This window comes from Falco peregrinus, chromosome 5 (genome assembly GCF_023634155.1).
Source record: "Falco peregrinus isolate bFalPer1 chromosome 5, bFalPer1.pri, whole genome shotgun sequence".
NCBI classification, from domain to species: Eukaryota; Metazoa; Chordata; class Aves; order Falconiformes; family Falconidae; genus Falco; species Falco peregrinus.
In genome coordinates, this window is record NC_073725.1 from 76691384 (window position 1) to 76715288 (window position 23905).

Sequence of the window (23905 nt, forward strand, 5' to 3'; positions counted from 1 at the left end):
GGCCGCGTGGTTTGGCAGCCGCCTGCCCGCCCGCCCGCGGCCGCGCCGGGAGCCATGGCGTCAGCGGCTGGAGGCCCCTTCCCACCCGCCCCGCCCGGCCGGCCTGCGCCCCCGCCTGCGCCGCCACCCCCCGGACGCAGGACGCTAGGGATGTGGGGGACAGGGCCACCCTGGGGCAACCGGCCCCGATGCCTGGTCCAGCCCCCTGCGTGGCCCGCCACCTTTGGGGGGCTGCCAGAGTGCTGTCCCGCTTGCGTGGGGGGGGGGGGTCCCGCCCCAGCTGCCCCAGCCCCCTGGCTGTGGGGTCCTGCCCCCGTCCCTCTGTCCTCAAGCTGTGCCACCAGGCTGTGGGGCACGTGGCGGGTGGCCAGAGCCTCAGAGCCACGGGGGGGCTCTGGGTGGGGACACCCTGTGGGGCAGGTCCGGCTGTGGGTACAGGGTGAGGACCCCCGGTGGGCTGGGACCCCCGCTGCGGGGCAGCCCCCATGGCTGTGGGCACACAGGAGGGTGGCTCTGCCACAGGGCATGGGACCCTGCTATGGGGCAGGCCCCACAGCTATGGGAGGAGGTGGAGGCTCAGCCAGGGGACCCTCCCCCCCATTGGAGAGGAGGGACCCCCACTATGGGGCAGGCCCCATGGCCACTGGGGGGGGGGCTTAGGGATATAGCCCCCCTGCAGGGCAGGGGAGCCTGCTATGGGGCACCATGGGAACTTGGGGACAGGGGTCCCCCAATGGGGCCAGCCCCATGGGCAGGCTGGGGGCACCGATGCCGTAGGGGGGTGCAGGCGGGGGGTCCCCTGCCCCGCCAGCCAGGCCCCCAGCCCCCCGCAGCTCCTCCGCATTCCTCAGCGTCTGAGCTGGGCTGGACCCCCCGCCAGCGCAGGGGGGCCCCGCCGGCAGGGCGGGGGCCGGGCCCCCCGGGGTGGGGTGGGGATGGGGGGGGCCCCCACTGCCACGTGTACTGGGTGCGCAGTGCCCCCCAGCATGGCCCCTCGGCTGCCCCCACCCTGCCCTGGGCAATGCGGGTGGCCGGGGGGGCGGCCCACAGGCAGGGGACCGGATCGGTGCTGGTGGCTCAGGCTGGGGCGCTCACTCCTGTGCTGAGCTGCCCGTTCTCGGCTGCTGCTGCACGTGTGGCCGCTGAGCCGAGGTGGGGGGGCGATCAGCGGGGACACAGGGTGGGTTGGTGCCGTGGAGCTGTCACCCTGGGGACAGTGGCACTAGGGGGGGTCAGGGTCCCCCCTTTATGTCCTGGGAAGTGGGGGGTGCTTGCAGGCCGCGCCCTTGCTGACTGTGCCGTGCCATGCCACGCTGTGCCATGCTGCACTGTGCCGCACCACACTGTGCCACACAGTGCCGTGCCGGGCCATGCCACGCCGTGCCGGGCCATGCCACACCCGTGCGGTGCCAGGCCGTGCCGCGCCATGCGGCAGGCAGCCCCTGCCCGGCCCCGGCAGGCAGCAGCGTTGGCCGGCGGGGAAGGGGCCCCGGCGGGGGGAGGAAGCTCTGCCGCCTCCGGGGCTGGGGCCAGCGGGCTTGGCCACCCGGGTCACTGCCGGGCTGGTGGCCGCCACCGCCCGCCCCTGCCGCTGGGAAAGGCCTGGCTGGGGCAGGCCCGTGGGGATGGACGGATGGACGCCGGGGGTGCGGAACGGGGACACCGCAGCTCCGGGGCCGCCGGTGCCCGGGAGACTTGGCAGTCCTTGGCAAGGTTTGGTCATCGGCCAAGGGGCTGCGCCGGCCCCGGGGTTGGCGACGCAGGGAGGACGCTATGGGGACACCGAGGGGCCACTGGGGGCCCCCCAGTGCCTTGCCCTGCCCTTTGCCCGCTGCAGGGAGGGGGCCGCAGCAGGGTGGTCGGAAGGGACGGCACAGTCCCCATGCCAGCACCACAGTCACCAGCGCCTGCTCGGCCTCCGGCCCAGAGCAGAGATGGGCATCGCCATGGGGGCCGGGATGGGGCAATGCTTCAAGTGGCACCGGTGCCCCCCCATCCCCACGGTGACCCCTGTGTGTCCCCTGCAGCGCCCGCCCTGGCACCATGCATTCGTTGGAGGAGCCACTGGACCTCAAGCTGAGCATCTCCAAGCTGCGAGCGGCCCCGGGAGAAGCGGGGTCCCCCTGGTCTCCGACCCCGTGCTCCCCAGCGCCCAGACACCCCGCCGGCCGGGGATGGCCGAGGGGGGAGCCGGGGGGGGTCGCCGGGCCATGCCGGCCTCGCCATCCCCTGGTCTTCTGGCGCATTCCAGGCTGGTGGAGGCACAGGACGGGCGATTTTCCACAGCGCCAGTGGTGGACCTCAGCCTCTCGCCCCGCTCTGGTGGGGAGTCTCCGGCTGGCAGCGCCTCGCTCTCCCCCGAGCGCCAGGGCAGCGGGGACCTGCCAGGTCCCCTCACCCCCCACGTAAGTACGGCTGTGCCCCCCGCCCTGTGAGGTGTCCCCAGCAGTGGGGACTGTGCCTGGGACAGTGCTCCTGACCTTGGCAGCGTGCCTGGTGCTGCCGGTGACGCAGCCCCCCTACCGCCGTGTGTACATACGCTTTGGGGCCAGTGTCCTGTCTGGCCCCCTCTGTGCCCCTCGACCCCAGTGGCATCCCCAGGGTGGTTCCTGAGGGGGAGCTATGGGTGGTTCTGGGGTCTCTGGGGGTCTCTATCCATCCCCCACCACCCCCTCCCCTCCGTCTCTGTTCCAGGATTTCCAGTCCCTGCGCTACATCGATGGCCTCCCCAGCTCCTTCCAGTTCTTCCTGCCTCTGGGGGCAGGAGGGGCCCTGCATCTGCCCCCCACTGCCTTCCTGCCCCCCAGCAAGGAGAAGCGCCTCCCCCCCGAGCTGCCTCTGCCCAAGCAGCTTGTCTGCCGCTGGTCCAAGGTCAGCGGGGGGGGCAGGGGGGGCTGTGTGGAAGTTTTGTGGCGCTGGGGATCATGATGGGGGGCTTGGAGACAGCACAGGGGCATTGCAAGAGTTGGGGGGGGGGAAGTGGGGGGTCCCACACAGGGGCATTTTGGGGCTGGAGAAGGGATGCAGGGTTGGAAGGCCATGGCAGAGCTCTGGGGCTGGGGGGGGGGTGGAATGTGGGGGTGATGTGGAGCTGGGGATTTGATGTGGGGGTGGGGTCGTCCAGATGCTTTATGGGGCTGGGGGTGGGTATAAAGGGCTGGCATGGGGGCACACAGGGGCATGTGGGGCTAGAAGGCCATGGCAGAGCTTTATGGGGCTGGTGGGGGGGCTGTGTGAGGCTGGAGGGGACAAGCAGGGACAGTTTGGGGCTGGAGGGGGGGCGATGGGAAGCTGGGGGCTGTGCAGAGATGCTGGGGGGTGACACGGGGCTGGGGGGCATCATTCAAAGGGCTGTTTCCATGTCCCCAGATGCTGGTGCTGCTGCGCATGGGATACGGGTGGGAGCTGGGGGGGTGAGAGGCAGGGGCTGGCCCTGGTGGGTGTCCTGGCGCCCCCTGGTGCTCCCCCCACCAGGTCACCTCACCCCCGGCCTCCTGCCCACAGTGCAACCAGTTCTTTGATCTCCTGCAAGACCTGGTGGACCACGTCAACGACTTCCATGTCAAACCTGAGAAGGACGCGGGCTACTGCTGCCACTGGGAGGGCTGCGCCCGCCACGGCAGGGGCTTCAACGCCAGGTGGGCAGGGGGGGCTCCGGGCACCGGGAGGGGGCTGCTCTGAATTACCATGGGGAGACAGGAGCCCAGCACTGGGGGGCGGTGCAGAGGGAGGTCTCCGTCCAGCCAGCCAGCCAGCCAGACCTCTGGCTGCAAGGTCCTGGGGGCCTGGATGACCACGCTGGATGTCCCTGTCCCCCCCCTCATAGCCAGGGCATGGGGACAAGGAGATGTGCTAGGGCTCCAGGACTGATCCTCCCCTGGGATGTCCCCCCAACGCTGGCAGGTACAAGATGCTGATCCACATCCGGACACACACCAACGAGAAGCCACATCGCTGTCCCACCTGCAACAAGAGCTTCTCGCGCCTGGAGAACCTGAAAATCCACAACCGCTCTCACACAGGTCAGCGCAGGCCGCCATGCTTGTCTGGGGGAGCAGGGAGGCTTGGGGCGGGGGGGGGGGGGGGGCACAGGGGACCCAGCAGGGCTGGCTGTGCCCTCCGGCAGACCTGGTGATGTGCTGTCCTGCAGGCGAGAAGCCCTACATCTGCCCCTACGAAGGCTGCAACAAGCGTTACTCCAACTCCAGTGACCGCTTCAAGCACACCCGCACCCACTACGTGGAGAAGCCCTACTCCTGCAAGATGCCGGGCTGCCACAAGCGCTACACCGACCCCAGCTCCCTCCGCAAGCATATCAAAGCCCACGGCCATTTTGTCTCCCCCGAGCACCCGGAGATGCTCAAGGTCCACCCGCCTCCCAAAACGCCCCTGGGCTCAGCAGAGGTGCCCTACGTTAACGGGGCGCAGCTCGTGATCCCCAACCCCGCCCGCCCTCTTCGCTCCGCCGGGGCTGCCGGCGTTGCCCATCCCTTTGGTGCCGGCACCGCTCGACCTCAGCGCCTTGGGCTGCGGGGCTGCGGGCGCCCTGCCCGCTCCACCGGGCCCCGTCCTGCCGCTCAACGGCGGCCCCTTGAACTTGGCCAAGAGCCCGCTGCTGCCCTCGCCCTTCGCAGCGGGGCTGGGGCTGCCCATCATGTCGCTGCTGGCCGGCGGGGCCAAGGCCGAGGGGGAGAAGGGCAGCGGGGCTGAGGGGCGGCCGCCCAAGGTGGGCAAGGGGCCGGAGAGTCGGAAGGAGAGGGGCGAAAGGACGGAGCTGGGGCGGCCGCGGGCCCCCCCCGAGAGCCTGGCGCTGCTGCCGGGGGGCCGTGCTCGACCTCTCGGCTGGAGTCGGTGCGGGGGGAAGCCCCGAGGCGCTGCCCCCCGGCTGGGTGCTCATCACCCCCCGGCTCCCTGCTGCTCAAACCCGCCGCCGTGAATTGAGGGGTCCGACGATGCCCACGGCCAGCCACTGGCTGGCGGGCAGATCCCCGCTCCCTAGGGATGGGGGGGGGTGTCTCACCTCCTCCTCCCCTCCACAGCCCCCCCCAGCCCCGGTGGGGCCTTGTTCGTGCTTTTAACCATCACGAAAGAAGAACAGACTCTTCTGAGAAAAGCAATAATCCCTCGGTGGCCGGAGCCAGCTGCAACCCCGTGCCAGGGGTGGCCCTGGGGCAGGTGGGGGGGGTACAAGGCGGGGGTTCCCCCTGCACCCCCCTGGCCTGGGCAGCTGGATACGCCGCTATTTATTTCTTGACCAGCCCCCTGCTCTGCCAGGGTCCCGCTTGGGTTCATCTGCTGCCACTGACTTGGCGTCTCCCTGCCCGAGGCCTTGGCACCGCCAGTGGCGGTTTAGGGGGGCCACAGCCCCCGGCCTCCCACCACGCGGACAGAGGGGTGACAGCTCGGGGACCAACCGCTCCCACAGCCCTGAGCTGTGCCTGGCTGTGCCATCCAATCCTGCCTGGCTGGCACAGCCACAGGCAGCGCCGTGGCCACTGCACCTCTGCGCCAGGCCCAGCTGGCTGGGCACATGCCGGCCCGGTGCCCAACTGCATCCCTCCCGCTCTGCGGCCACCCTCATCCCCTGCCGCCTCCCCGGCCCTCCCCGTGACAAGGCACACGGTCGCGTGTGCTGCTCGCCGTGCCGGCTCCGCGCCGGGGCAGAGCCACCCTGTTTAGCTACGTTCATACCTAACCACGTACCGCGAGCGCATGCGGGCAGCGGGCAGCGCGGGCAGGACTCCAGGCACCAGCGGAGCTGCTGCCGGTGGCGCGTTGGCACCAGCTGGCAGGGCACCTGCTCCTCCGGACATGCCGAAGGGATGTTTCCAGGTGAGCCCCCCCCCCAGGCCACAGGGCAGCGTTGGGGCAGGCAGGATGCTGCTGCCATGCCAGGAGTGGGCAGCATGCTCAGCACCTCTCCCAGCACGTGCAGGGGGGGTCCCCATGTACCTCCTGCTGCCGAGCAGGACCCCCAGCCCATGGCTTTCTCCAAACCAGGGCAGTGGGGCCGTCCCCGGTCCTTCTCCCTCCCCGCTGGAAGGAGCCCCCAGCTGCGTGTGCCCTGCGGGGAGCAGGTCTCCCTGCCCTCACCCTCCTCGGGCTGGGGCGCAGCGGCTGCCCGGCACTGCCACAGCCCCGGCATGGCCGCGGGTCATCGACCAGGCCACCCCGGCCAGTGTACGTCTCCTCGCTCCTTTGTTGGTTTGTTGTTGCACATTCCAGGACATCAGTATTTTAACGGTCTCGAAGTGCCTTTCTATCGTAGTTTCTGGGTTGTTTTTATTTTCCTCCTGTTGGGCTCCATCGCTGTTAGCATAGCGTTTAAGGACTGCAGAAGTAAGAGATAAGCTAACGACTATAACACTATATTCGTCCAGGGGAGAGGAAGTTTATTAAGAAAACAATAAAGTGAAGTTGAAGTAAGTTCCTGTTTCAGTCCGCGACTGGCAGTGGTGGCGAGGAGCCCATGGTGGGGACAGAGGGGTGCTGGAGATGATGGGTGCGACCTCGGGGGCATGGCCAGCTCTACCGAACGTCATGGTGGGTCCCCGCCCTCCCAGTCACGCAGCCTCAGTGCCAGTGAAGCCCTGCCAGGGTCTGCAGGGCAAGCCGCGGGTGGGGGCAGCCGCAGTGTCCCACCACAGCCCCTCAGCCCGACCCAGCAGCTGTCCCGGCTGCCTGCCGTGGTGGGAGAAGGGTAACAGCACTCCCGTGGTACAGAGCCAGAGGCCAAGAGCATCTGAACCTGCCAAGAAAATAGCTTCTGCAGCCTCCCCGCGTGCCACTTGAGCCCTGGCAGCCCTCGGTGCCTTGGGGACACCCCTTCTTCCCCAGCTGCCTCCCTCCTCCTCCCCAGAGCAAACTCCAGCCCCTCACAGGGGCTGATCCCCACTGGAGCAGTGGGCAGAGGCGGGCAAGTCCCCTCTCCCCAGAGCACAGAGCAACCAGGCCAGGTGCTGGGGGACATGGCATTTATTGGCTACCTATAAGTTAAGGGTGAGGGACATGGGGTGCGGGGTGGCAGGAGTCACGTCTCAGCCTTCCACCCCTTCTCCTTCTCGTCCTTGGCCTGGATGCGGAGCTCCTCATCCAGTCGCTCCTTGGCTCTCACCACCTGAGGGACACGGAGGGACCGGGTGACGCGGAGGGATGGGGTTGCCCCCACCCCTCCCACCCTTGCCCGAGGTGACACTCAGGCTCTGCCTCCTCCAAATCCCAGGCAGGAGAAGGTGCTGGGGGCCAGTGCTTTCTCACCTTCGACTGCAGGTAGAAGGAGCCGCCCACCGACTTGTCATTCACCTTGAACAAGTGGTCGTAGTTCTGCCAAAGAGAAGCTCCTCATCAGATTTACCTCCTCCACCCTCCCTGGCCTGAACCCCGGTGGCCTCCCACTCTTTGCAGTGGTGCTGGAGGTGACAAGCATGACCTTGGGGACATGGCTGGCTCTGCCCGACCCCGCAGTGGGTCCCCACACTTCTGGTCAGGCGTCTCTGGGGAGACCACATCCCCTTCCTTGAGCAGCACTGCCAGGCAAACGCAGGGGCCATGCCTGGCAATCTGCTAATGCCCGCAGGCTGCCAGCCTGCTTCTCCAGCTAGGGTAAGGAAACCTCAAACTGGGATTAACTGGGCCCAGGACAGCACCCACACTTCCTGCAGGGACCAGTCGTCACCCCCACGCCAGGCAGCAGCTGTGGCGAGGGCAGGACCCTGCCAGCACCATCCCTTCCCAGCTCCGAAGGACCCTCTACCTTCTGGATCTCCTCTGGGTTGAGGTTTGAGACATTGAGGATCTGCTGAGCTTCCTGGAGGCTGATGCCAATGATCCTGGAGGCGGCAGCGGACTGGGGCCTCTCCGAGCGCCCTCGCGCGTCTGCTGCTGCTCGGCTCGCTGCCCGGAGACACCGAGGGTGTGAGTCCCCACAGCGCTGCACCCCCCGGGGACCCCTAGGCCTTGGGCAGGGGCCAGGCATCAAAGCCCGTGAGCTCTGAGGTGCTCAGATCCCAGTTTCACTCCTCTGCCCTCCTCACGTTGCTTCCAGCCCACGGGGGTCACCTGCAGAGGTCCCCGGTGCTGGGGAGGTGGCAGGAACTCGGGGGGGCACCCGTCTGCTGTCAGTGCCCACAGCGAGCTCTGCTGTTCGCAGGCAGGGCTGGGGCTACCATGTCCAAGAGGACCATCCCGCTGCGTCCTTTGGGGCTGCTGGGATGTCCTGGAGCCAGGCAGTGGTGCCGGCTCCATGCCGGTGCCTGGGTCCAGCTGCTAGGAGCCTGGGACGAGCTGAAATGCCACTAGGCTGGCACCAGGACATGGGTGCTGACCGTCACCCTGCGACAAGCCAGGCAAGGGCCCCCTCCAGGCACAGCCCCGGGGCCGGGAGCGGCGGGGTGCCCGGGGAAGGCAGGGGACACTCTGCACGCGGAGTGGCATCCCTATGCCAGGGCCGGCAGCGCGGCTCCTACCTGCGAACTCCTGGCGCAGCGCCCGCATGAAGGCCCGTCCGACCACCTGGGCCCCCACCAGAATGATCTGCGCCAGGTACTTGGCCTGCGGGGACACCCTGCTGTCACCCCGCTGTCACAGCTGCCCCGGGCCCTGCCCCCAGCCCTGGCAAAGCCCTGGCACCTCCCCTCGGGCCCTGCGCAGCCCCGACCCGGTCCCCCCTCCCCGTCCCCTGTCCCCCGGGGCCCGGCCCTGCCCCTCCCCGGTGCTGTCACACCGTGGCTCGGCGCAGCCCCGGCCCGCTCCCCCCTCCCCAGGCCCTGTCCCCCCAGAACCGGCGTCCTCGCCCCGCCCCGGGCCCCAGGCCCCGCCCCGAGCCCTGTCCCTCCACCCTCGGGCCTCGTCCCGGCGCCGCCGCCTCCACCGTCCCCTCTCACCATGTCCCTGCCGCCGCTTCCGCCCCCCGCGGTCACGGGGTCAGAGAGCGAAGGTCGCGGCGGCCACCGAGACGGCGGCGGCGGCGCAGAGCGACCACACAGGCCCTCCCTCGGCGGGCACCGCGCCCCCTGGCGGCCGCGCCGAGCGGGAGGGCCCGGCGGGCCCCGCGCTGCGCCTGCGCAATGGGCGGCCTCATCCGGGCGGCGGGCGAGGCCCGCCTCGCGGCCTGTTGCCGTCCCCTCCCGGTCCCGTGTACGTGTCCCCGGCACCGGCCCGCAATCACGGCAGGACACGGCTGCTGGTGCAGCGGCTTTAATAGCGGGGCCTGCCCGCGTCGGGCCCGGGGCTGCTGCGTGGCCTGGTGCAGCGCCTGGGCCTAGGCCTTGTCGTGCCTCCCCTCAGCTGGGTCGGCCCTGCGGCTGCTGCTCCTGCTCCTCCTCTTCATCCTCCCCGCCGAGCCCGGGCGGGTGCGGAGGCCCGGCCTAGTCCTGTGAGAAGCCCGGTGCGGGTGAGGGGCATGGCCGGAGTGACCCCAGAGGTCATGTGTGTCGTGTCCCCCCCAACACCTACCCACTCATCCTCGTCCACCCCCTCGAAGGAGTCCTGGGGCAGTGGGTCATCCCGGTTGCCCAGCCGGGCCACCATGGCGCTCAGGAGCTGCAGGGAGGCAGGGCAGAGCCGTGGGGCCGGTGGCATTGCCCCCGGCCCAGGCCCCCAGCAGGGTGGCCTCGGGGTGCCCCAGCACCCACCTCCTCCTTCTTCTGCTCGTCAGACTTCTCCTCCAGGTACACGGACGCAGGGACGAACTTCCGCGCCGGAGCCTCTTTTGGTGCCTCACTCACTGGGAGAGCGGTGTTGCCATAGGGCAGGAGGGCTTTGCCCCACAGCTGACCCACACACCCGTCTTCGTGGGCCTGGGGTCCTTACCCTGTGCCCCTGCACCCACCTGGCATCATGTCGGCCGGCCGCAGGCTGGCATGGCGCTGCTGCCCGTCCTGCCCTGCCAGCCAGGCGCTGCTGCTGAGGGCTGGCTCCCACCAGACACGGGTCGGTGGGTAGATATCATCCTGGAAATACTCCTTCTGCAGGGGCAAGGGGCACTGAGGAGGGGTCCCCTGCTTCCTATCCCTCCCTCCAAAACATGGCTGGGCCCTGCAACCCACCTTGACGCGTGGCACATGGAAAGCCACCGGCTCCAGAGTGCTCTGCCCAAGGCGCAGCGCTCGGGCGAACTCCACCTCCCGCACCTCACACACCGTTTTGGGCAGGAAGACAAAGCCCTGATGGGGCAGAAGCATGAGCAGGGCCTGCCATGGGTCTGGCAGCACAGGCAGAGGGGTCAGGGACAGGCAGCACGGCCTCGGAGGACCCCCCCCTTTACCTTGTGGGGTTCATTGGTGGTGAAGCTGTTACACTCGAGGAAATAGGGGGGCTCAGGTGTCACCTCGTAGAGGAAGACTCTGGTGTCACCCTGGGGATGAAGTGAGATGGCGGCTGGCAGTGGGGTGCATAGAGGGTCCCTCCGCACTGTTGGGGTGCTGTAGGCAGGTAGCCCCCTGTTTTTTGGGGGGGCAAGCCCTCACCTTGCCGGTGAGGAACACAACACCAGTATCCTCATCATAGAAGGGCAGGAGGGTGGAAGGGGCCACGTCAAGCCCAAGGACAGACAAGGGTCCCTCAGGCAGAGCCTGTGCCCGGTACAGGAGGATCCTCCTCTCACTGCGGCTGCAAGGAGGTGACAATGTGGGGGGGGCACAGTGTCCCTTGGGGAACCCTGCCCCGGTGTGTGTCCCCTGCTTTACCTATCGAAGCCAGACACCAGGAGGTAGTCGCCACTGCAAACCCAAACCAGGCGTGCTCCACGGCTCCCTTCGGGACCTGGACCCTCCTGTGTGGGGTGAAGGTTACCCTGCCTGCTTGGAGAGAGCTGGGGGTGCAGGCAGGTGCCCGTGGTGGGGGCAGAGGTCCCTGCCTGCACCCCAGCTCTCCAGCCCATCCCCACTACCGTGCTCATACCTGTAGAGGCTGAGGGCTGTGCCGGGGCTCATACAGCCGTAACCGGCCATCTTTGCTCACTGTTGCCAGCTTCTTCCCATCAGGGCTCCAAGCCAGGCTGAAGATCTGGGGAGATGGATGTTGTGTGTGTGTTTGTATGCCCCATGTGCCCTGCCTGACCAAACACAACCCTCGGGTGTCCCCACATGTGTCATCCCTTACCTGATCGCTGTGTCCCCGCAGGCACAAGGCTTCCCGCCCGGAGCTCAGCTCCCAGATCCGTACCGTCATGTCGTAGGAGGAGGAAACCAGGACATCAGATGCCACGGGGTGGAAGCGGATGGAGTAGATCTTCTCCGTGTGACCTGGTAAGGTTGAGTGATGCGTGGAAATCCCCACCTGTGCCAGGATGCGGACACCACTGGGCTGGCTTTTCCCCAGCGTGGTGAGCTCGGTGTGCCTCCACACACGCCTCTCACCTTGGAGGACAACTTCGGGCTCCTGCAGTGTCTCCCGCAGCCCTCCTTCAGGGATCCGCCACAGCCGGATCTTGGCATCTTCACCCGCTATGGCACCAGAACGAATGGGCAGGGGTTAATATGGCGATCTGGCATGCCTGGTGCTTTGGGGCTAGCCCAGTGCCCTCCCCAGGGGATGGCACACATACCAACAGCGAGGCGCCGTGGGTCAAAGGGGTCCCAGGAGAGGTCGGCCACCGCCACGCTGTTCTGGATGGTGGGCACAGCCGTGTCAGGGAGACGGCCAGGCTTGGAGAGCTGTGGGAGAGAGCCAGGGGCATCACCTGCGCTGCACCGGCTGGCGCCACGCCGGCCACTGTGCCGTGCCAGGGGTACCTCGAGGATGGCGATCTGCCCGCCGGCGGAGAGCAGGGGGAGGGCGACGCGCTGGTGGTTGGCGCAGAAGCCGTCGCACTCGCCCGGCGTGGTGAGGCTGAGCCCCCGCAGGTTGGTGAGGTGGGTGTCGCGGTGCAGCACCCTGCCCTGCGCGTGCCGGAAGCGGGAGCTGGGCCCTGGTGCAGGCGGGGTACAGGTGAGCGCCCCGGGTCCCCCCAGCGCAGCCCCCCCGGGCACACCGAGCCCACCGCACCGCTCGCTCACCCCAAAATGCTCTGCAGTGACTTCTGGCTGGGGCTGCTGGCAAAGCCGCTAGAGGGGCCGGTGCTGGCTGAGAGGGAGGTGGTGGCGCTGCCTGGTGAGGCCAGTGAGGATGGCGAGGAGTAGCCACTGCCCTCCTACAGGAGGGAAAGCAGGTGGGCAGGGGGTGCCAGTGTCCCAGCCCTGCTGAGCCCCCCAATGCCTCGGCACCCCTGGCACACCCCCCAGCACCCCGTGCTCACGCTGCGGTCGGCGTCGGTGGGGCTGCTGTCGGCTGCCTGCAGCTGGGTGCAGGCGATGACGGGGGAGGTGAAGGTCTCCGTGGGCCTTCGTGCAGGGTGCAGGCTCACCCTCCGCACCTGCGGGGGGGCAGAACGGTGGGCGAGGGGCAGTGGCAGCCCCTGGCAATGCCACCAGCAAGGACACCCCCCGGGTGACACTGACCTGCTGGCTGTCCCCTGCCCACCAGGCCTGGGCGGTGGTAGCTGGCACTGTCCCAGCGCAGTCAGGGAACAGATCCTCATGGAAGTCCTGGATGGACTGTGGGAGAGGGGATGGGGCAAAGTGGGTGTCCCCAAAACCCCACAGCCCCCATCCTGCTGCCAGCTGGCACCCTCTGGGCTGCAGCTCCCCCTGGACCCCCCCTGCCACCCCAGACCCTCCGGCCATGGAGCCCCTGTCCCTGCACGCTGTGCGCCGAAGCCTGTACGTGTCAGATGCTGCCCGGTGTCGGGCTGCCTTGCACACCTCTGAGTGCAGCCAGCCTCTGAGACAGCACCCACACCCCAACATCACCCCTTACAGGACCCAGCACCCCACTTCCAGCACCAGCCCTAGCACCCAGCCTCCAGCTGTCACCCAGAGTCCTGCCTCCAGCACTCAAGACTCCACTACCCAGCACCCAAATTTCAACCGCTTTAAGCACCAGGCATTCCGGACCTGGCACTCAGCACCCAGGAGGCAGCACCCAGCTTTCAGGATCCACTCTCCAGCACCCAGCATCTTCCATGAAGCACTGGGCTTCCCAAATCTAGCACCCAGCAAACCCAGACTCTGTTACCCACTATCAGCACCCAGGTTTCAGCCTGAGCACCGCAGCACCCACCCTCCAGCCTTACTGCCCACCATCAGCACCCAGGTTTCAGCACCCAGGTTTTACCTCTTCTCCTGCTCTCCCCAGGCTGGGAACCAGGGTCCCCCAGCACCTGGGTGCCCTTTGTCACCCAGCACCAGTGAGGTGTCACCCATGAGATGGCACCAGGCACCTGTGATGTGGTGCCGCCTGCAGCCTCCCCTTACCTTGCGTGGCACCAGGTAGCTGACAGGGATGAGGGCGGTGTCAGTGAGCTGCAGGACACGGAGCACCTCGCAGGCCATGACGTCCAGGGCCAGGCGTGGCACAGCGGCCAGGCCCCACGTGCTGCCCTCCGTCCGGCACTGGGTCACTGGGGCACAGGCAGGGTGGCTGTAGGGCAGGCAGTGCAAGCCGGGCCGAGACCCCGGGGGTTCCGGGAGCCTGGCACAGAATGTACCCTGCTTACCCTGGGTGAGCGCCGGCTGCGCGGGTGCCACCTCGAAGCAGTACAGGAGGTTTTCTCCCTGGAAAAGAGGCAGAGGGGATGGGGCTTGAGTGGGGCCGTGGGGGGCAGCCCTCCGCACCCCCCTGCATCCTTCTACACCCCAGTGCACCCATGTGCACCCTGCTGCACCTCACTGCACCCCCCTGCATCCTTCTACACCCACATGCACCTTGCTGCACCCTTCTGCATCTGTCTGCACCCCACCGCACCCCCTGCACCCCGCTGTACCCCATGGGACCTCACCTTCCCTGCCAGCACCAGCAGCCCCGTGTCGGCATCATACAGCGGGATGGTCGCCCTGCAAGGGAATGGAGGGTGCTGAGCGGGGGGCAGCCCTCAGCACAGCACCCTGACAGCCACGGGGCTGGATCTTGCACTGTCCCCCACTGCTGCAGGCCCCGAACTCCGTCCTGGGGACATGCAGGCAGGATCAGGCCTGCAGCAGCACCTGGGTGCCCTCAGCGTGCCAGGCTGCTCCCCTGCCTTACAGCGCCTCACGGCGCGACCCTCGCTGTCCCACCCCGGGGTGGCAGGGTGGCAGTGGGATGGTGCTGCCGGCACTGCTGGCTGCTCCCAGCCCTGGCTGCACGGTGTCTGCCACCAAGCCGTGCCCAGCCATGGGGTATCCGGCTCCCAGCCACAGGGTATCCTGCTCCCAGCCCTGTGCCCTGTGCCCAGCGATGGCAGCCCGCCCTGCCCAGGGAAGCCACCAGCACCTGCACGGGAGCCCTGGGGCCGGCCGGGCCGGCTCGGGCAGTTCAGAGCAGGCGCATGGCACACCCCGGCACGCCGCACACCTCACCTGGCACCTGCCGTGCCACCAACCCCGGAGCGCCCTGCGGTCAGGGCAGTGCCAGCTGGAGCGTGTCCCTGCGCCATGGCCATGTCCTGCACCCTGTCCCAGCCTGCGGCCCAGGGGGTGCTCGGTGGCTGCAGGGGACCATGGCTGGGGGAGCGCTCAGTGAGCGGAGGGACAATGACCGCGGGGATGCTCGGAGGGGACTGTGACAGGGAATGCTTGGTGGCTGCAGGGGCTGGTGGTGATGAGGAGCACGGAGCCGCCACTGCCTTCCCTGGCAGGGCCGGAGGGAGCTCGGCAGGCAGAGAACAAAGGGACAATCTGTTACTTTTGACATTTCTGTGGCCTTGCTGAGGGGAGAGAGCTGTGCCGTGCCGTGCCGTGCCAGCCCTTTACACCATACAGTGAAAACAAGGTTGTGCCATGCTCCTGCCCCAGCAGGTCCCCATGGCAGGGACACCCCGGTGGTGCCACAGGATGGCACAGGGGACAGCCCCAGCTGGTGCAGCACAGTCCTGCCCTGGGACTGTTGGCACGATGTAGGCAAAGATTGCCAGGGCAGGGTTCCCTGCCCAGCTGCGGTCACCGTCACCAGCACTTCCACTACCGCCGGGGCCTAGGGCTGGGACAAGGACACCCTGGGTGTCTGGCTGTCCCCGTGCTGTCCCCATGGTGCCGAACCGGGACTGCTGTCCTGCAGCACAGCTCTGCCATCACCGGGCCATGGGGGCAGCCCTGCGAGGGCCCCCCGCTGTCCCCCCTGCCCCCAGCAGGTGGTGGCAGGGGTTCTGCGGATGCCGGGGCACACTGGGGCTGGGGTCCCCCGCACACTGGGTATGGGGGTCCCAGGGGGTGCCTAGGGCACCCAGCCCCTGGTGTTACGGCGGTGCCAGGGGCGCTGTGCATACGAGGGAGATACCTACAGGGCCCCCACAGGCGCAGCAGGGGCGCTGGGACGCTGGGGGTCCCGGGGGTCCCGCCCCGTGTCGGGCCCCAGGTGCGCGGGGGGGCGGAGCCTCCGGGGCAGCCGCGCCCCACCCCTCCTCCCCCACAGCCAATAGGAAGGCGGCGGGAGCTCAGACTCCGCCCCACCGCTTTAAAGCCGCCCCCCGCGCCCGGCGCCGGCAGAGGGGAGCGTCTGCCCGGCCGCTGGCTGCTGCCGCCATGGACTGACCGCCCCGGCCCGGCCCGGCCCGGTGAGTCCCGCGGTACCGGGCGCCGGTGCCCGTGCCCTGCCCTCCCCACGGGGCCGGGGGCTCGGGGGGCGGCGGCCTACGGGCGGGAGTGAGCTCTGCTGGGCCCCCCGGGGGGATTCGGGGCGGTGGTGGGGCTTGAGGGGCCCGGAGGGCCTCGGCTGAGCAGCGGGGCACCGGGGCTGGCAGCCCCCCGCGGGTGGCAAGGTGGCACCCGGGGCTTGGCTGCAGGCAGGGCACCCGGGGCCAGTGCCTTGCTTGCAGGCCTCGGTGAGGGTCGTGCTGTGCTCCCTGCCAGGCCTTGGCCGGGCCATGGGGCACCTGCTGTTCCCTGCCCAGGCTGGTGGCAACTTGGCTGGGGTGGTGAGGGTGTGGGCAGGGACCCTGGTCCCCTGTCCCCTGCCTGTGCCTGTTATGCCATGGGATGTGCTGGGGTCTGGCCTGGGGACCTTGGCCTGGTGCTGCTGCTGTCCCAGGAATGGGAGGGGATGTGGCTGGGGGTAATGTGGAGCTCAGCTCCTTCCAGCTGTGGCTGCGTGGCTGTGACCCACCCTGGCAGCAGGAGGGCTGCAGGACCCCGCTGTGGTCCTGGGCCCATCCTGTGCTTGGCCTGCCCTGGCAGACGTGGCGGCAGGGCTCGCCCTGTGGGGTCAGGCAGAGGTGGGAGCTGCTGGCAGCCGTGTCCACCACCCTCATCGGCAGAGGGCTCGGCTGGGGTGGGGTTTGGCTGCCTTCACCCTGCCTGTCCTCAAGGGCCAGCATCCCGGGTCACTGACCTGCCGTGGTGCTGAGCAGAGTCCCCGGGCGGTGCCAGCAAGGGTTTTCCCCCCAGCTGGCACAGAGGGACGGGTGCCAGCAGGGCCACCGGCCAGCCTGGCTGCTGGCTGGCAGGGATACCCCACCTCTTCTCCTGCTGCCAGCAGTGCTCCCTGTGTGCTTCATTGTCACCTGGCATGTGCTGAGGGGGTGCCAGCTGCTGTCACCCTCTCTAGGTGTGACTTGGGCCACGGTGGGGTAAGTGACCCTTTCCATGCCCAGCTCCCCTCCTGGGTCGGCAGCTGTCACAAGAGCCAGCACATCCCAGCAGAGATGCCTCAGTTCCAAGACCCCTTTCCCCAACCAAAAACCCCCACTCATGTCATGTCCCCCCCATACAGGCTCTTGCCAACGTGCCCCATGCTGGCAGGTCTCATCCTGCTGGGACCGGGGCAGCTGGACTGGCCTGACCCAGCCGGGGCCATGCTGCTGCCCACACGGTGCTGGGCAGTGCCGCCGTCAAGGATGACAATAATGACTGTTTTTCCCTGTGCCACGCCAAGGCCGGCTGGCCTGCCCGGGTGGCCCTGACGCAAGCGCTGCTTGCCCGGCTGGCTCTGCCGGTGGGACGCGGCAGGAGGAAACGCTCGGGGACAGCCGCGACCGCCTCAGTCACGCCGTAGGAATCTGCCTGTGCTGCCGGGGCCACGCGTGGCACCATCGCCGGCCTCCTCCCAACCTCTGCTGGGGTTCGGGCTCCTCCGGAGGCGGTTTGGCTGCCAGTAAAGCAGCTCTGCTGGTTTTTCCTCCTTGCCGGCACCTGAGCCGGGGAGCGCGGCCGGGTCAAAGGGGCAGGAGTGTTCCAGAGGGGCTGGCGAGTGCCCTGGGGAATGCAATAACCAGGCCTGCATTCCTCCGGGGCTGCTGCGGAAACTTTAATTAAATAGGGAGGGGAGCCCAGGAGGAGGTGGGAGCTGCGGTGGTGCAGGGTGGGTTGAAGGGGAGGAGGATTAAGGGCTTAATCCTGCATCCCCCTGGTTGGGTCTTGGGGACATGTGCTGACATGGGTTTGGTTGGGGGGGGCGTAAGGGAGGGGAGCAGTGCCTGCATCCCGCCCGGTGAAGACACAGTGTCCCTCCCTGTGGTGACAGGAACACACGCAGGGTCCAGCTTCGTGCAGGGCCCCTGTCCTGCCCGCACTGGTGCCCGCCGGCTGAGGAGGCAGCCTACCGGCCTGCCGGCAACAACGGTGGCTTTGTTCGGCTGCAGAGCCTTGCTTGCCGGTGCGGGAAGGGACATCCTGGCTGTGCTGCGTTCCCTGGGGGGAGCAGCCATGTCCCTGAGCAGCGCGGAAAGGCAGGGACCCCTGGGAGGGCTCCTCTGGCCCGTCCTGCACAGGTGTCACCCTGTGGCATAGGGACAGCATTGGCCTCGTCTATAAAACGTGTGGCAGGTGTGAAGTGGGGTGTCCCTGGCAGAGTCCCTCACCCTGGGCAGGCAGTGGTACAGCCTGGCCAGGGGGCTGCAGGCAGGGAGGGGGGGGGGGACACAACACTCCCACCCCAGCAGGCTGGCAGGGAAAGGCTGAGCTGGGACTGGGGGAATCTGAGCCCAGATCCTCCCCGCAGCCGGAAAATATGAATAATTCGGCAAATATCTGCGGTGCAGGCGCGGGGGAGCCCAGCCAAGGCAGCAGCAGGCCGCTGGCAGGGCGGTCCCAACACCTCCAGCAGAACTGGGGGCCCCTCTCCACCCTCGGGGACCCCCCCTGGATGCGGGGAAGCTGTTCTCCTGTCCCCCCTGTTTCAGAGGGGTGAGCACCCCAGCGAGCTGGGGCTGGGTTAACCCTTACAACGGTGTCAGCAGGGAGGCGGTGCGCGGGCGGGATGCTGGCGTGTGCCGGCGGAGCGGGGTGATGCCGAGGGAGAGGTGGCGGAGGCGTGCGGGTGGAGCAACCGTGCCAGCCTGCCCGGCGCTCGTGGCGAGGCGGGGATGCACGGCCATGGCTGGGCCGGCCGAACCTGCCCAAAGCGGGGAGCCTGGCAGGCGGGGAGGAAATGCCAGTATAATTAAAGGGACTGGAGAGACTTGGAGTCAGCAGCTGGTTGCAGCACGGGACACGTCAGCGAAACCCGACCCTGGCATTGCAAAACCAGCCCTGGCCTCGCCAGCCTCCCGCAGGCCTGGCCACGCTCCGGCACTGCTCACCCGGGTGGCCTGGCACTGCTGGTACACCGGCACCCTGCGCCCTGGCAGCCTTTGCCTGCCAGCCAGCATCCTCTGGCTGCCGGAGCCACCTGGAGCGCTGGCGGGGTGGCGGGGGGTGCCAGGGCTGCCCCCAGCCCCCTGAGCCCCACAAAGTGCTCCATGAGCTCTCCATGATGCTTTCTTGGCTCTACTCTGTCCTCATCCCGGGCACCGACAGCCTGGCCATGATGTGGGGGTGCAGCAGGACCTAGCGGTGGTTGGGGGCTGAGCTGGGGGTGCCAGGGAGGGGACTGGGTGGCGGTGACCCCCTGGATACAGCGCAGCTCCTCAGCACTGGGGGGGTGGGGGGCTGACGGCACAGGTCACGGCAGGGCAGGGCCACGCGGGCCAAGTGACTCAGTCAGTTGTGGTGACCCTGCCCAGCAGCAAGGGCGCACCCCACCCTCGGGTGCACCCCACCCTGGGGGGGCTGCCCGGGGAAGAGGCAAGGTCAGAACCTGCCGCTGCGTTAACCCCATCGGGCTGTGGGTGGGCACCGGTGCCCCCGAGGCACGGGGGGCTCTGCTGGCCTGGGGCACAGAACGGGTCCAGACCCTCCTGGTGCAGGACTTGGTGTCCTGTCACCGCCGGTGTGACCGGGACAGGGCCCCCCACAGCGGAGGGGTGGCCAGGGCAGGCAGCACGTGCGACCCAGCAGCCCCTCGCACACGGTGGAGGCCCCTGTGAGCCGCAGGGAGGGTGTTTGCCTGCAGCCACGAACCAGCCCTGAGCCGGGGAGGAGGTGGCGGGGCTGGGGCTGGGGAAGGGGCTAGCGGAGCGGGATGCCGGCAGCACCCCCACCTCGGGCAGCCTGGTGGGGTTTGCCTCTTCCCTGCCTGGGGACCCAGCTCCGCCACCCCCACATCCCCTGAGATGGGGTGGCAGGAGATGGCTGGTCCTCGGCCCAGCCTGTGCTAATTAGGAGTGTCATTAAAAGGGCTGAAGGGGTTGAGAGAGGAGCCAGCCCTGTGGGGCACAGCCAGCTGTGACGGCGGCGGGGGTCACCCTGGTGAGCCTTGCTCACCCCAAGAGCATCCCCCCCTCCATCCCCACTGTCCCCAAGGGACAAGGACGCAGCCCAGCGTGCTGTGCAAAGTCCCCAGGGTGCCAGCATTGGCAGGGAACAGCAAGGTGACCCACGGATCTCAGGGGACAGGAGCCAGCTCAGGGGTGAGTACGAGCCCCCTGGACTCTGTGGGACACTGCGGGGCACAGGGGCGACCCATGGGGCAGGGAGCACCCAGCTCCTTTGGTCCTGCGGCCTGTGCTCGGGCACCCCATGGTGGGGACCACGCCGTGTGCCCCCATCCCCGAGCGGGATCGCTGCTGCCGGCGATCCGATCCGGGCAGGAGCAGACGCTGTGCCGGGACGGCGGCACCAGCAAAGGGTTAAGCCGAGCTGGGAGCTCGGGAAGGCCGGCCAGGCTCCCACCCCCTCCCCGGGCTCCTAGGCAGAGCCACGCTCCCTCTGCATCCCTGTGTTTGACTTGCACCCTGCCGAGAGCCGCCGGGAGGTACTGGGGGTCTCGGTGCCCCACCGCAGGTAGCCCCGAGAGACCTGGCCAAAGCTGGCGGGACACGTCTGGTGGCAGAGCCTGGGGTGCGCAAAGGTACCACGTCCCTATATCTTGGGGGTCCAGGGAGGGAGAGAGCGTGGAGCTGGGGTGGGCAGCCGGCGTGGGGCTTCCCTGTCACCAGCTCTGTTGCAGGCTGTGGCAGCGCAGAGGAGGCAGGAATGTGGTGGGGACTCTCCCACTCCCTGGGCAGTCCCCCCGGGGCTGGAGGGTCCCAGGCAGGGCACGGGGAGATGGCTCTCCCCCCAGCAGGGGTGCAGCGGTAGCAGCTGGGGGTCTGAGGCACCCCACAGCCCTGCCAGCCCAGAGCTCCCCCCTGCTGGGCCCTGCCCCTGACCCTGGCTGGGTTTCTCTCTTCCGCAGAGCTGACACCATGAACCAGCTGATCCTTTGCACGCTGCTTCTCTTGGCCCCCAGGGAGCTGGCTGGGGCATGTCCCGCAGGCTGCCAGTGCCAAGACCCCAAGACCATCCTGTGCGCGGCCAGACGGGGCCAGACCGTGCCCCAGGGGCTGCCCCCCAACACCCTCTCCCTCTATGTCTTTGAGAATGGCATCACGATGCTCAGTGAGGACAGCTTTGCGGGCCTGCCCACCCTCCAGCTCTTGGACCTCTCACAAAACAAGATCACCAGCATCCAGAAAAACATCTTCCAGCCCCTGACGGAGCTTGTCAACTTGGACCTGTCCTCCAACCAGCTGCAGGAGATCACTAACGAGACCTTCCATGGGCTGCGGCTGCTGGAGCGGCTCTACCTGCAGAAGAACAGGATCCAGCACATCCATGCTGCTGCCTTTGACACACTGGAGAACCTGCTGGAGCTGAAGCTGCAGAACAACCAGCTCTGGGCCGTGCCACCCCTCGACCTGCCCAACCTCCTGCTGCTGGACATCAGCTGGAACAAGATCCCCACTATTGCACCAGGGGCCTTCCATGCTGTCAACATTGAGTCCCTGAAGATTGCAGGTCTGGGCCTGACGAGCTTAAACGAGGAGCTCTTCCAGGCCCAGAACAACCTCCACGAGCTGGATGTCTCCGACAACCTGCTGGAGCGTGTCCCGGCGGTGCTGCGGCGGCTGGGGAGCCTCACCAAGCTCAGCCTGGCTGGCAATGCCCGCATCTCCCAGCTGCCAGCAGAGGACTTCCACAACCTTCACAACCTCCAGGAGCTGGACATCAGCAACCTCAACATCAACACCATCCCTCGGGATTTCTCCAGATTCTTCCCCAGGCTGCGGACCGTGACAGCCGCCGGCAACCCCTTCAACTGCATCTGCCAGATGAGCTGGCTGGTGCAGTGGGTCAATGCCAGCAGTGTGGTCCTCCGGCGGCCTGAGGAGACACGCTGCCACTTCCCCCCAAAAAACTCTGGCAAGCTCCTCCACCACCTGCAGTACGCTGACTTTGGCTGCCCCACCACCACCACCCCCCCCCACCACGCCACGCACCACCACGCTGCCGCCACCTGTGCCGCTCCCCACCAGCAGCCACCTGGCACCGCAGCCCAGCACTGCCGCTCCCACCCCGGGGGCCAGGGCTCCCCAGGGCAGCTCCACGCCGGTGCCCTTCAGCGGCACCCTGGCCCCCACCAGCCCCCTGCCGCCCATCTGTCCCCCTCGCACGTGTCTGAACGGCGGCACCTGCCACCTGGGTGCCCTAAACTACCTGCAGTGCCTGTGCCCGGTGGGCTTCGCCGGGGTGTACTGCGAGGTGGAGGTGAGGGGGACGACGCCAGCCCCAAACACGCCGGCCCCGCCACCCAGCCGGCGGATCAGCATCGCGCAGGTCAGCAGCACCTCCCTTAAAGTCGACCTGCAGAACTACGTCCAGTCCAAAGCGCAGCTGAAGGGCATCCGCTTGAGCTACCGAAACCTCTCCGGGCTGGACAAGCGGCCGGTGATGCTGCGTTTGCCGTCTTCGCTCTCTGAGTACACAGTGCGGGCGCTGAAGCCCAACTGCACCTACCGCATCTGCATCGGGCCCCTGGGGGAGAAGGTCTCCAAGGAGGAGCACTGCGCCGAGGTGCAGACCTTGCCAGTGAGCCACCAGCAGCACTCCCCCGTCACCCAGAGCAAGGACAGCAACCTCACCCTGATGATTGTCCCCGCACTGGCCGCTGTGCTGCTGCTGGTGGTGGTGGTGACCGTTGGCATGTACTACCGCCGGCACCGCCGGGCGAAGGCGCACACTGGCACTGGCGTGGATGCCAGCCCACTGGAGCTGGAAGGGGTAAAAGCCTGCCTGGAAAATGGGGATTTGAACAGCCACGGCCACAAGGTGCCAGAGGCAGCAATGCTTTCTGGTGGCTCCGAGTGCGAGGTCCCACTCATGCAGTCGCACTACCCCAGCAACAACAACACCCCGGGGCTCAAACCCTCCTATTTCTGAGCCAGGCACGACAGGGCTGCGGGGCAAGGGGAGCCCCAGACAGACAAGGGTTAAGACAAGGGTCAAGCTCCAACGGCAGCGCTGGGGCGAGGAAGGTGAGGAGTTAACTGAAATAAGGCAGAAAAACCCCAAACCCATAACGTGCAATTTCTGAGAGGCTGCCACGCTTCGGGAGGAGACACTAATTTTACCGTTCAGTGCCTTGATTTCTGTGACTCTGTGTAGAACGTGGGTAGTGAGAGAGAGGGGTTGGGTTTTTAATTTGGGGTTTGGGTGGGCTTTTTTTAGCCACTGCTAAAAAGAAAGCTGCCAGTGACTCGGCTAAGGGATGTCCACGTGCTGGTAACAAGGGTCCTTTAGCAGAGCATGGCCCGTGACTCTCGACTCCCTGGAAGCTGATGTGAGGAATAAGGCCCGGCCGAGGTTCTGGGACCCTCGGGACCCCTGGGCCGAAGGAAGCGCCAAGCAGGCAAACCGGGAATTGAAGCTTTAAGAACTCGAAGAGAATATTTATACACGGTTATTTCCCATTTCTTCTGGGAAAACATTTTTGTTTTTTTTCCCTAGTACAGGTTTGTGTACATCTCTTTTGTAAGGCAGACCAGAAGGGTGTCTTTTTGTAACAAAAAAAAAAAAAAAAAAAAAAAACCAACCCCAAAAAAATAACAACAATGAAAACCTCTGCACAGCCTCGAGCGCTTTTGCAGGCACTGCCCATCTCACCCCGGGGTGCGGGCAGCTCGGCCTGTTCCCTGTGGAGGAGCGGGAAGGTCAGCCGTGTCCTCCCATTGTTGTTGGCGAGCGCCGGGATGAGTCAGGGCGATGGAGGGGGGAGTTTTCCTGACTCTGGGCAGCGGCGCAGGGGAGGCATCACCCCCACAGCGCTGTCCCCCACCGCGGGCGCTGAGGAGGTGTTCCCAAAACAGGCCACGGATTTCCAATCAGCCCCTGCCCTGCACATCATCCAGCCTTACTTCATCCCTCCCTGCCTGCCAGATGGCTCCGGGGCCAGCTGCAGGACAAACAGCCCAGCCCAACCTCCATAACCTCCGAATGTCACCCCCGGTGGCACTGGGACCCCTGAAGGGCCCGTGGTAAGTGTCAGCCAGCTTGCTTCCCCCCAGATTGGGGGGGGGGGGGCGGCGCTGCAGCCAGAGCCAAGGCTTGGGGCCCCCGCACTGAGCCCCCCACCACCCAGCCCCAGGAACAGCCAATTTCATGCGCTGGCCCCGGCGGGGAGGGCTGGGAGCCGGCGCTCGGCAGATTCCTGCTGCCAAGTAGTTTCTGCTCCAACCCTCTGGTTTTAATCGTTTTCCAATCCTTTATCTTTTGGGCTGGAATTTTCCAGGTTGGGGCCCTGCCCGCTGAGGTATGTT

The 23905-nt window shown here is 67.4% G+C and overlaps 3 protein-coding genes across 4 annotated transcripts in view; 2 read left to right on the forward strand and 1 right to left on the reverse strand.

Moving 5' to 3' along the window:
* Positions 1 to 6531, forward strand: part of GLIS2 (GLIS family zinc finger 2) — a 9794-nt gene extending 3263 nt beyond the window's left edge. The window contains 9 exon segments of the mRNA XM_055804513.1: positions 2028 to 2158; positions 2161 to 2405; positions 2695 to 2871; positions 3505 to 3638; positions 3904 to 4022; positions 4151 to 4449; positions 4451 to 4819; positions 4821 to 4898; positions 4900 to 6531. Of these exon segments, the coding sequence (XP_055660488.1) occupies positions 2044 to 2158; positions 2161 to 2405; positions 2695 to 2871; positions 3505 to 3638; positions 3904 to 4022; positions 4151 to 4449; positions 4451 to 4819; positions 4821 to 4898; positions 4900 to 4941 (1578 nt within the window). The 5' untranslated portion in view covers positions 2028 to 2043 and the 3' untranslated portion in view covers positions 4942 to 6531.
* Positions 6376 to 23905, reverse strand: part of LOC101920269 (mitochondrial import inner membrane translocase subunit TIM16) — a 41449-nt gene continuing 23919 nt past the window's right edge. Inside the window, exons 10-31 of one of the 2 annotated variants that reach the window (XM_055804512.1) lie at positions 13817 to 13871; positions 13535 to 13592; positions 13293 to 13438; positions 12438 to 12533; positions 12236 to 12352; positions 11996 to 12130; positions 11733 to 11906; positions 11546 to 11654; positions 11358 to 11444; positions 11101 to 11243; positions 10900 to 11004; positions 10686 to 10771; positions 10467 to 10608; positions 10265 to 10354; positions 10047 to 10163; positions 9830 to 9965; positions 9633 to 9724; positions 9454 to 9540; positions 8466 to 8550; positions 7754 to 7893; positions 7258 to 7323; positions 6961 to 7117 (exon numbers count right to left, since the gene is read on the reverse strand). In XM_055804512.1, the coding sequence (XP_055660487.1) occupies positions 7031 to 7117; positions 7258 to 7323; positions 7754 to 7893; positions 8466 to 8550; positions 9454 to 9540; positions 9633 to 9724; positions 9830 to 9965; positions 10047 to 10163; positions 10265 to 10354; positions 10467 to 10608; positions 10686 to 10771; positions 10900 to 11004; positions 11101 to 11243; positions 11358 to 11444; positions 11546 to 11654; positions 11733 to 11906; positions 11996 to 12130; positions 12236 to 12352; positions 12438 to 12533; positions 13293 to 13438; positions 13535 to 13592; positions 13817 to 13871 (2353 nt within the window). In that variant the 3' untranslated portion in view covers positions 6961 to 7030. Of the gene's footprint in view, positions 6749 to 6960; positions 7118 to 7257; positions 7324 to 7753; positions 7894 to 8465; positions 8551 to 8882; positions 9016 to 9453; positions 9541 to 9632; positions 9725 to 9829; positions 9966 to 10046; positions 10164 to 10264; positions 10355 to 10466; positions 10609 to 10685; positions 10772 to 10899; positions 11005 to 11100; positions 11244 to 11357; positions 11445 to 11545; positions 11655 to 11732; positions 11907 to 11995; positions 12131 to 12235; positions 12353 to 12437; positions 12534 to 13292; positions 13439 to 13534; positions 13593 to 13816; positions 13872 to 23905 lie in introns of those variants that run through there. The other variant, XM_055804511.1, reaches the window with a different exon arrangement.
* On the forward strand, positions 15616 to 23211 carry VASN (vasorin). The gene is given in 2 exon segments (XM_027796268.2): positions 15616 to 21565; positions 21567 to 23211. Coding segments are annotated over 2 exon segments (2736 nt in total). The 5' UTR covers positions 15616 to 19792; the 3' UTR covers positions 22530 to 23211.